The sequence below is a fragment of the Typha angustifolia genome, chromosome 11, assembly GCF_048772165.1.
Source record: "Typha angustifolia cultivar Huaian chromosome 11, ASM4877216v1, whole genome shotgun sequence".
NCBI lineage: Eukaryota > Viridiplantae > Streptophyta > Magnoliopsida > Poales > Typhaceae > Typha > Typha angustifolia.
In genome coordinates this window covers 1,760,765-1,772,059 of record NC_133249.1, presented here as the reverse complement: position 1 = coordinate 1,772,059, position 11,295 = coordinate 1,760,765, and the positions used below count along the sequence as shown (strand labels likewise).

At 37.5% G+C, this 11,295-nt stretch overlaps 3 protein-coding genes across 4 annotated transcripts; all 3 read left to right on the top strand.

Moving 5' to 3' along the window:
* The first annotated feature begins 298 nt into the window (after positions 1–298).
* On the top strand, positions 299–3,518 carry LOC140770018 (GTP-binding nuclear protein Ran-3-like). Its single transcript, XM_073110969.1, has 8 exons — positions 299–419; positions 525–594; positions 767–823; positions 920–1,037; positions 2,420–2,509; positions 2,596–2,775; positions 2,866–2,943; positions 3,171–3,518. Exons 1-8 carry the CDS (start codon positions 417–419, stop codon positions 3,238–3,240), a joined length of 666 nt encoding a protein of 221 aa, XP_072967070.1. The 5' UTR covers positions 299–416; the 3' UTR covers positions 3,241–3,518.
* Positions 3,519–3,817: 299 nt separating this feature from the next.
* Positions 3,818–11,168, top strand: LOC140770017 (uncharacterized). Of its 2 annotated transcripts, XM_073110968.1 has the most exons (13): positions 3,818–4,045; positions 4,149–4,231; positions 4,318–4,368; positions 6,573–7,632; positions 7,768–7,824; positions 7,940–8,054; positions 9,054–9,090; positions 9,270–9,339; positions 9,531–9,635; positions 9,854–10,004; positions 10,139–10,221; positions 10,577–10,670; positions 10,751–11,168. In XM_073110968.1, exons 4-13 carry the CDS (start codon positions 7,476–7,478, stop codon positions 10,821–10,823), a joined length of 942 nt encoding a protein of 313 aa, XP_072967069.1. In that variant the 5' UTR covers positions 3,818–4,045; positions 4,149–4,231; positions 4,318–4,368; positions 6,573–7,475; the 3' UTR covers positions 10,824–11,168. The 2 variants fall into 2 exon arrangements, with proteins under 2 accessions (XP_072967069.1, XP_072967068.1); XM_073110967.1 differs by having other exon boundaries at positions 4,318–7,632.
* Positions 3,907–6,154, top strand: LOC140769773 (cytochrome c oxidase subunit 5b-2, mitochondrial-like). The gene is made up of 4 exons (XM_073110640.1): positions 3,907–4,045; positions 4,149–4,219; positions 4,318–4,368; positions 6,095–6,154. Exons 1-4 carry the CDS (start codon positions 3,907–3,909, stop codon positions 6,152–6,154), a joined length of 321 nt encoding a protein of 106 aa, XP_072966741.1.
* Positions 11,169–11,295: the final 127 nt, after the last annotated feature.

Here is an 11,295-nt window from a genome sequence, read left to right as displayed (position 1 = left end):
TTTAATTCAGAATATTCTTAAGATATTACACCTAAAATGCAATAAATATTTATAAATATAGTATGTAAATAAATTACAATAAAAACAAAATTACGGTGTTTTCAATAAATTTTACGAATTATTCTTAGAAGTATAGCAGTAGCCGAACCTCGAAGTCGTAGGCGCAAGCTTGAAATTTAAAGGGGCCTTTCAGAAGGCATCGCTACGATTCAAAGTCTCAAATCCAACGGCTCTCACGCTGGCGTTCAATCTCTCCTCGTCGTTCGTTCTCATCCGACGACTCGGAGCCTCGCGTTCATCCGAAGCTAAACGAGGAAAATCCAAACACCAGTCGAAATAAAACAAAATAAGAAAACTAAAACCTTCGAGATCTTTCATTTCTATCGGTCGTGAGTTCTTTGGGTTCTAAACTTCTAATGGTAAGTGCCGAGCTCCTCTTTCGTTTCTCTTCTGCCGTTTTAGACCGGATTGTTAGGGTTTTGATCCTCTGCTGATGGTTTTGTTGCTTCTATACTCCTCTCCAGGCTTTGCCGAACCAGCAGACGGTCGATTACCCGAGCTTCAAGCTCGTGATAGTTGGTGATGGAGGAACAGGTGATGATCCTATTTCTATTTCTTTTGACTTTTGTTGATGATTTTTGAGCTTTTATTGTATGTATTTGATGGAGAATTTGCGGTGCTATTAGAGTGACTGACCCGTTCATAATTTTCGTTATTAATCTTGTTCGTGTCTATTTATTTTCGGTTTAAACTTGTAATTGTATAGGTAAAACGACCTTCGTCAAGAGGCATCTCACCGGCGAGTTCGAGAAGAAGTATGAGCGTAAGTATCATATGCATTTTCAGTAGCAGTGCCTATCTTCAATGGATTTCTCTTAAGAATATATCGTTACAACTTTCTTCCATGATTTATATACAGCTACCATCGGTGTGGAAGTTCATCCGTTAGATTTCTTCACCAATTGTGGGAAGATCAGATTTTACTGCTGGGATACAGCCGGTCAGGAAAAGTTTGGTGGTCTTAGGGATGGATACTAGTAAGTCTTGCTACACCGTCTCACTGTTGTGTCTTTTTTTTTTTAAATTTTTTTTTTATTAAGAAGCTGTTTTTGGGTAATGAAGATTCTGTTTGAAAGAGTTAGTACATAATTTTGGCTATTTCCTCTTTGTTTTAATTGCGAACTCTTTTATCAATATCAATATCTGACCTGCCAATCTTCAGCGTGACCAAGTTGACATCTTACTTGTAGTTTCAATATGTGTACGCTGCTATTAATCAGCATAGTAGAAGTGCAGATGATACTGCTATATCTGAAGGGCATAGGTATCCTTTGAGCATGAGAGGCATAGTAAATTCCTTTATAGGAATTGACATTGTCTTTTGGAATTGAGATCTCTTTCCGCTGTTAGTAAGTTACATGTTATCTGAGAATTGCCCTTAATGGTTGTAAAAGCTAAAGCCATAGAAAGAAAATGAGCACAATTTGATTCATTGAGTGGATTGGCAGTGAGAAATCCAAAAGGGCTTGAAGGCAGTATAATCATCCCATGAATAATAAGCTTGAGAACAGTCCGCACCCACCCTGCCAGAGTTCTGTTGCCCAATTCTTGGTATGTCATGTTTCCTGTGCATAAGAGAATTTGAGGGTGGTCCTATAATGAGTTAAAAAGAGTAGATAGAGAGGCTTAGGGTCTATGGGTAGACAAATTTCTAAGAATTTGAAAATTCTGAACTTGTGCATTGTATGAATGTGCATTATGGGAATGAAATTAGCAAAATTCACATTTCATAGGTTATTTCGTGTAATTAAAATCTAATAGTTTATTGCTTGCCAAATTAGCAAAATTCAGCTTTCAGATATTGTTTGTCTATTGCAATCTATTTAGAATAATGTCATGTGCCTTAGGTAACAAATTCTATCTTGCGATGCTACCATTTGAACGTTTTTCTTTATGAACAGCTTCTGCACTGTTCCTTGAGTTTTAGGTTCGCTGGTATATATAGTAGAGCATTCTTCTTATGTTATTCTGAGAACAATTTTCCTTTGAGAGATGTGGGGTTACTGTCCCTTTAACAGTTACTAACCACTAGAGGGAGTCGAACTACCATTCTCCTAGGTGTTGATCAGGTTTTACCTTCGGATGTCGGCATGTTTATTTTCCAAACATGCAACTCTTAAATTATCATTAAATGTTAGATAGTTGGCATTACATGTAAAAGAGATCATTTCTTTCCAAATGTTTTACACTTTTACTGTGGTAGTTTATTTGTTGATTTTGTTGCAACAATGAGCTATTACCCAACAATGGATCCGCTTGCAAATAAAAACAATCACTTTTTAATCTGTGTTTTCTTCGATTTTCCTTTTCTTCTTTTTCTTTGAGAAAAATCCGTCTGATATGCCGTTCTTTCATGCAGCATCCATGGCCAGTGTGCTATTATCATGTTTGACGTAACTTCCCGATTAACATACAAGAATGTTCCAACATGGCATCGGGACTTGTGCAGGTCCAATTACAATCTTTTTGGGACTAAATAGCGAGTGCTGATATCTTCATTGTGCTTCTAATATTTCTCTACATTTGTTAAATCAGAGTTTGTGAAAATATCCCTATTGTGCTTTGCGGCAACAAGGTCGATGTGAAGAACAGGCAGGTCAAAGCAAAGCAGGTTACATTCCATAGGAAGAAGAATCTACAGTACTATGAGATTTCGGCAAAGAGCAATTACAACTTCGAAAAGCCCTTCCTGTATCTTGCTAGGAAACTTGCAGGGTAATGAGTACTTTCAACTTCTCTTGGGCCCTAGCCTTTGTGCATCATGTCATGCAAATAATGAAATTAACATGCTGACAATATTGTCAGGGATTCAAGCCTTCACTTTGTTGAATCTCCCGCTCTTGCTCCTCCAGAGGTTCAGATCGACTTGGCTGCACAGCAGCAGTGAGTGTTCTATCCTCTTGTTACTTTTTTACATATTTATTCTGATTTTGTTCATCTGCTAGCTGCCGAACATTGAAACTACATATCTTAACACTAACTGCTGAATATCAAAACTAATGATCTCGATATTCACCATTATAATTAATTTCTTTTCTTGAAAAATTTATGGTATCCTTTGGTAGCTCTATGATACTGTTTCTCTAACCCAGGTTCTCTTTCTTCCACAGGCATGAAGCCGACCTTGCAGCAGCCGCAGCTCAACCTCTTCCTGATGATGAGGATGATATATTTGAGTAGAATTTCAGTGTCGACTTTCAAGTATGCAACATAAAGGGCTGATAAGTCTCATGGGTTCTGTTACATGGAGAGCATGATATTCGACAACATCATTTTCTCATAGCGGCAACTAAGAGTATGAACACCTGATATGAGGAGTGTTAAAAGAAGGATCTTTTTTATTAATTAGTTGTAACCCATTACATTTCTGTGATTACTAATCCATGTGCAATGTGGTCTAGTCTTTCTCTTGTCCTGGTACAGAGGTTTGCACTAATTGATTTACATCTTCTTTGTGATGTTAATATGCTCGATTCCTTTAATAGTCTTTGTGTTGATGCTTGTCAGTTTTGTATCAGGGTTGGCTTTATGTTTAGTGCTGTGAAACTTTGTGGTGGTTTAAGAATTAATTACTATAACATTGTTGTCAGATAACCTATGATATGGATGGTCAGAATGGCAGCTAGACAATTTGAGATGTTCTATTGTGCAGATTTAACGAATCTTAAGACTTATTTTTATTTAATTTTGAACACTGTTAAGATTTTGATGGCTTATCATTTGAAAATATTTCATTAAAAACAATAAATAATAATGCGCGAGAGTCTGAGAGAGGAAAACCAGGCACTCGAATACTAGCAGAGCAGACGGCGACCTGAGAACACACCTCGGCGGCGCGATATCATGATGTGGCGGAGCGCCTCCTCCCTCGCCTCGTGTCGATCCACTCTCCGCCGCGAAGCCCTTCGCCGCCGCAATTTCCTCTCCTCGGCAGCCTGCCTCTCCGCTTTCCGGCGAACCTCGCCTCTCCTCTCGTCAGAATCCAGTGAGCTCCAATCCCGCGTTCATGCTCTAATTTTCCTTAGCGTTTCTTATACCCATTCTCTTGTTGATCTGATCTGGTGTTTTTTGCATTCTTTAAAAACAAGGCGCGGCCCCGGCGAGGAGAGCGGAGGACGTCAAGCCGATCACCACCGGGCACGAGCGGGAGGAGATCGAGGCAAAGCTCTAGGTGTGTCTTTGGTTATTTTCTCTTATTTATTATTAATTTCTCCTTTTTCTTTTTCTATTTTTGTTGATATTTAGTTGTTGATTTAGGGAAGGAAGCGGTTCGGCATGGATCTTCCTGTAGGTCCGTTCGGCACCAAGGTGAGTTGGATTCTTGAGTTTCAATCTGCAACCAGTTCTTGATCTATTCCAATGTTCTTTGAGATTCGTTCGTCAATCTTAGGGCGTTAGAATTGTCTATTAGGCGACGGATACTAACTGATACCTGCCAGTATATCTGGTGCTTTGACCAGTACCAGGAATATATGCTACTATTTATTATATCTCCTTACATAATTATATGCAGTTGTTTGGGCGGTTTAATTGTTTGTGTTATCAGGAATAATTTATTGTGGGATGTACTGGAGTTCTGAAGGTGCATTGATCATTCATTGACATCAGACAAAAGTTTCAACAATTTGCTTGTATAGCTGAATTTTGGTTTACGCCCTTGGCCCCTTGCAGTACTATCTATATACACACACACATATCATAAGTATAAATTCTAAAATTTGTTTAACTGTAAATAGATGTCTGTCTGTACTGATTTATGGTTTACGCCCTGTAATATACATAGACATCTGTACTGTTAACAAGGCATTGACAATAAGACATAAGCATGTCGCCATGTAATCATCAGGTTGATTGTGGTAGAGAAAGTTTAGGCATTATTATTTGCTCTGCAAGCTACTTGGTTGAATTGGTACGTTGGACTAGACGTCTAGATAAATCATAATCAATGTGGGAGAGGATTTTTAAGTAGATTGAGTTTCTAGTTCTGCAGCTGCATGATCATTCAGCTGAGCATTATTGATGTTAGAGAACTTTAACGATCGGTTTCATCAATGTAGGCTGCAAGCAGAGAATCTCTGCATTAGTTCTCACCATATCTAGGTTTGCTTGAGGTAAGAAAACAACAATTAGAGTAGGTTTCTTTAATGCGCTGCTACATATTGAGTCTCATGCATGGGAAAGCCCTTTCTTACGTGGGACCTTTATTTCCTGATCTATGTTCTATTACTCTATTTCCTAAATTTAGAGTAATGGAAGGCATAGTTATCTTTCACAGGTTCAGTTGGAATTTTTTTTTCCTCTCCTAGACGATGCAACGAGAGGAGAGTGGATTCCTGTTCCATTGATGTTCCTTACAAGGAAAATTTATTCCTTAATTGTGTGGAACATTGATCACATTATTTGCTGGATGGAATTAATTGCTTGGTTGTCTTTTACCTGTCGGATCTGTATGTTACAATTGTAATTTTGAGTGGTTTATTGGTGCCTACTTTATAAGAAATGCTTCATGCCCTCAAGCATCTAGTTGCATATCATTTGTATAAAATATCCATCTAGTTGCATATCATTTGTATAAAATATCCTGACATAAAATTGTCTGTCATTTTGCTGCATCTCCTTTTTGATTTTAATCCTTGACATCTTTTTCTGCATGGGTAATAATGCCTTTTAGTGGGAATACTTCTACTAATGGCCATTGGTTTTGTTATAACTTCAACTCTTAAGGGTTTCATGCTTGTTAGAAATCATCATGTTGAATAATACGATAATGCCCTTCTCATTTTCTGTTGACCTGCTTAACCTGCTGTCATTCCGTCCTACTATGACAAGAGAATAGTTGGCTGCCCAGGTAGCGAAGGTGGCAAGTTACTATTCAAGTAGATTCTCGCTCTGCTGGACTCTGTTTTTAGTAGTTTTTGGAGTTCTGGCTTGAAAAGGGCAAGCCACATGAATGCCCTGTTTGCTCGCAGTGCTTTGTGGTAACTTAGATGGACTTGCAGATCTTTCCCTTTTTCCGTATCGTAATTTTATGCAGCTGAACGTGATTGGTGAGGGAGGCCCTCCAGATGGGCATGGTGATGATCATCATCACTAAGCGTGGCCTTGTCAAGATTGGATAATTTTTTGGTAGATGATTTCCTTTATACTGTGTCTAACTGCAAACAACTTTAGGAAGTTCTACTTGATTAACATTGCTGCCCTTGGCATCTTTTAACTTGCATCGGATAATATCTTGTAGTTTACTTGTGGATTTTCATGCTTCTCGATTGAACATTTAATAATGGACAAACGCATTGATTCGGTTTCTTTCCTTTTATTTCTTGATGACCATTCAGCATGATGGATCTTTTTTCTCTTCTTTTTTGTTCTGTAAAAGATGTGGCATGACCCATATATTTCCATACAATGATGTTTTTGTTTTCCCTAGCAGCTTTTGTTCATATTGAAGTGCATGGAATTGCTGCTGTTAAATTGAAGCTACACCTTATATTTGCTGTGTTTTGCAATCTCAGATGGGTTTTCCACCTTCCAGATGTCAGGATATGTAAATGATGCATCTTACTAGTTATTTAAGGGCCTGTGTTAAGGTAATGAATATTTTCCTTTAAAAAAAAATTAAAATGTAGGGAAAGGAAGGATTTCCTTCAAAATTTATATATACATTAAGAAAAGAAAAATCCTAAGAAAAGCCAAACTCTTATATATATATATATATATATATATATATATATATATATCTAAGAATTTAGGCTATCGAATCAAGCCCTAGAATTTTCATGACATGTAGGAGAATAAGAAAGATATATTTTAGTAGTGCTGCCGGCCATCATCTCCATTCAGTTAGCACAAAATGAACAACGCATAGTGCGAAGGATTCTTTATGCTTGAAGTGGGGCTGACAAGATTATTTTGCCTGCAAACTTTTCCTATATTCTTCTCCCAAAGAGGCAAAAGCTAGCTAATATAGGGGGTCTGACTCCAGTTTCTTTATAGCTCCTTTAAAATTTCCATCGTCCGCTAGGGTTCGATCGAAAGCTACAAGTGTCCCAAAAGGTGCAATAAGAACATACAAAAAGTTTCTCCCTTTATTAGCAAGCCAAGCTAACATGGAGATTTCTTAGTAGAAAAGACTACCCACTTCTCATTCCTTCATCTCCTCCTCCTGTGTGATCTTCTAAAGAAAATCTTCGAGAAGGTAAAAACAAGGTTTGATTCTTGGGTACCAACTCTATTGAGAAAACAATCCTAGGAAATGACTGGTTTATAGTGACATATATTCTTGGGCTGCTCTTGATTCCCTCTCCACTGCCACGAAGCATTGATTCCTGAAGGCCAGTCCAAAAGGCATCACTCTCTTTCTTCATTCCCACCTTTTCTATTGCATTTTGTCTCAATTTGTTCACAAACTCATCTGCATGCAAGTGAATGACGTGCTCACAGAATCTCTGTCTTGGGAAAAAGAGCCTCTCTGGCTATTTTTTTTTCTCCTATCTTTAGCTCTGCCCACTGGGTATATCTTTGTAACAACAGCTTGCAGGTACTGCAAACAGCTCAGTAGTGGGATTCGAACTCGTGAGTTTTATTTATATTCCCCTCTCTCTTTCTCTCTCTCTCTCTCTCTCTCTCTCTCTCTCTCTCTCTCTCTCTCTCTCTCTCTCTCTTAAAACAACTATATATAGAGGTCATATAGACTACTCTCCATTGCAGGAGAGCTAAGTGGTGTTGTTTCAGTTATGAACTACGGGAGCAGCTCTTATTCTTCTGGTTTGTAATTCAATACTGTTATGTTATAGTGTTGCAAAATTTAGAGATGAAGGGCCTATATGATGATTTTCTTGTGGTTTGGTATAATTATATTGATATTGAATCATCGGTGCAGGTGCTAGAACTACATCCAGAAGACCTGAGTTTGGCAGGACACATGTGGTCAGGCCCAAGGGAAGGCATCAAGTCACCATTGTGTGGCTCCATGGTATAGGTGATAATGGAGCAAGGTATTGTCATGCTTATCTTCTAAAACTTTCATTAACCATCAATATACTTAGCCAATATGTAGCCTAAGTTATTGCATTAGTACACAAGTTGTTCTTAGAAGCAAATTTCTCCCATGGACTCTGTAATCATGTCAAACTGCTGGTGACATGAAGTTTCTTTGGCATTTGCTGTTTCTACGACTTTATTCCCTCTTCACTGTAAATGGTTAGCATGGATTTCCACTTTCTTTTCCCTGCACATATTCCTAGTATTGCTTTAACCCAAATGATTAATATCTTTTTCATTGGGTATCAGGCATGTACTTTGGTATTGATAGTGCTCTCTTTATAGTACACAGAGGGAAAGGAAGGAGTTTAAGAATGTCAATGCCCACTTGACAGTTTAAAGAAGACTAGTCTTCACTTATTAGTACTCTGTGCAGTTCATGCAAAGATTCCTATTATATTAATTCGATTATTGGGGTTTAGGACAGCAGTTGAACATGGCAAAGAAGACTTTAGTGGGGTAATAAACTAAAATTACAGTATCCTACTCTTGCCATGTTCTGGACAAGAGGAGGATAATGCTTGGATGCTTGATTCTAGACAAGTTCAATTCCCGTAGGAGGTTACTGATTTTATCTTTCCTTTTTATAGGTTTCATCAGCGAACTCGGTAAAGTAAGAACTGGCTATTCTTTTGCTTTTGTTGATTTGTTTTTCATGTCAAGATTTTCTTGACAACTAATTTACGTCAACAAAGTACTAGCATATTTTTGGGTAAATAATTATATACATCATGTTCTTGCTGGTAATGCAGTGAGCTCTACCTTAAGACTATTGTTCTTTTAGCATTCTATTCCTATTTTCCCTCTGTTTCAAGGTAGATGGTTCATATCTTAGAACTACAGCTATAACTTTTGACATTCATTTAGTACCAGGGAAAATGATATATCAGCTTCAATTAATACAGGATAGCTCACTAAGTGCATAAATAATCTTGTTTTTTGTTTCTTTTCAGCTGGTCCCAGGTCCTGGACTCCCTTCCACTTCCAAATGTAAGTAGAAAATGACTTTGTTTTATTTAAATCTTGATTACTCTTTTTCCTTACTAGCTGCCAAACATGTTATGCTCCATGTTGTCTTCCAATTGTTATTTTATTAACTTGGTCAGCAATCATTTGATGGTTTCCTAGAATAAATTTCGTTTGATTAGTTTTACTGAAGTTAATTGCAGATTAAATGGATATGTCCAACTGCACCAACTCGAGCTGTGGCAGCTTTTGGTGGATTCCCTTGCACTGCATGTAAGAGCCCTGCTTAGTTGCAAATTTCTTAATTTTGTTTGCTAAAATCATAGAACCAAAGTTTTTTTTCCCACTGCTAGAATTGTTTTAATGCCTTACTCAAGTTTATGATTGAATGTGCTATAGCTACGTATCGGAATTGATCATTTATTGTAAGTAACAGGATGTTCGTCGTTGTGTTTGTTGTGCAGGGTTTGGTGCTAGGGACCTTTCTGATGATGGTTCTGATGATCTTGAGGGAATGGATGCTTCAGCTGCTCATGTTGCAAACCTATTGTCAGCTGAGCCACCTGATGGTAATTTCAGAAGGATAATTTTGTTTCTTTGTCAAGCATAATATATGAAGCTTATCTTTTCATCAGTTTTTATTATATGTAGCATAACAAACTCTAAGGTAGCAGAGAATAAATAAATAAATTTTTGTGAAGTCATGCTTTCACATTTATATGGTTTAATAGCTATTGCTCCTTCCAGAATTTATCCTAACTTCATGAATCACTGAACTTTTTAATAGTGAAACTCGGTATTGGTGGCTTCAGTATGGGTGCTGCTACTGCCCTGTACTCTGCTGCTTGCTATGCTCAAGGAAAATTTGGAAATGGTAGTGCATACCCAATCAGGCTTAGTGCAATTGTTGGCTTAAGTGGCTGGCTTCCCTGCTCAAGGTCTGGTTTACTTTCTTGAGACTGCATCTTTTCAGCATTGCTAGGCTTAATCACCATCTGCATTGTTACTGAAAGAAGACAACCAATTTGCATTAAAATTGTGTCCATGTCAATAATCTTGTGCTGTTGTCTAGGTTCTTGAAGAGCAAGATAGAAAATTCACAGGGCGGCACAAGAAGGGCAGCTGCATTACCACTTCTTCTTTGTCATGGAAGAGGTAAATAGATACAAGAAAATACGTTTATATATGTTTGATAATAGTGGAAGTGGAAATTTGTAGATATGGGGATCTAATCAGGTAGCACAATCATTACATCTTAACTCATCCAGCATTTTGCCATCTATTTCATATGAATATTTTAAGGCAGAACATATCAATTTCAACAAGAGAAGGTCTAAATCATTCTCAGCACTTGTCGTTCCTTCACTAGTTAATTTGCATAAACTCGGCTTGATTTTAGGCCTCAGTATCACTAACCAAGTTTAAAGATATTAACCTATTGCTGGATATGATATCTTATTTCTTTCTTGTGTGCTCTATTTTATTTTTCTTTTTTCGTAATTTCAAACAGCGGATGATGTTGTCCTCTATAAACATGGCGAAAGATCAGCTGAAATTCTAAGATCAACTGGGTTTTCAAATCTTACTTTCAAAACGTTTAATGGGTATGTAATCACTTTATTTATCAATTTCTCTCTTCCCAATTCATGAGAATTGTCCTCTCTAATATCTCGGAATAATGTAGGCTTGCACACTATACTGTTCCTGAAGAGATGGATAATGTCTGCAAATGGCTTACAGCATTCTCAGGGGCTTGATAAGTTGCACAATTCCCAGGGGAATTTTCCATTAGAATTTCAATGACATTCCATATAGACACAGATATAAATTTGCCTTTGTTACTATCATTAGCTTCTGGTATATTCCAGTCTTCACTCACAGGTCCTTTTCTTGCGTCTGTTCTCCTTTTTGGGGCTTGGCCGCCTTTTCATATTGATATCGATGTATTAATGCCTCTAGACTTCATAGTTTTACCTTGTAGCTGGTTTGTATTTAAGAGACTTAATCATGATGTAATTTAATTTTGGTTGATTGTTTCCATAATAATGTTCTACAAAGGCTTGTTGACTTTGTGACTGTCCTGCATAACGCTTATTTCTTTGATGAACACTGAAAGTATCATATGTACAGTTATATTTAGATAATTTTCCACAATCCACATCTCAAAGGTATCTAAAGGTCAGTGGGAAACATCCTGCCTCGAGCTGCCAAGAAATTTTGTTTAACCTT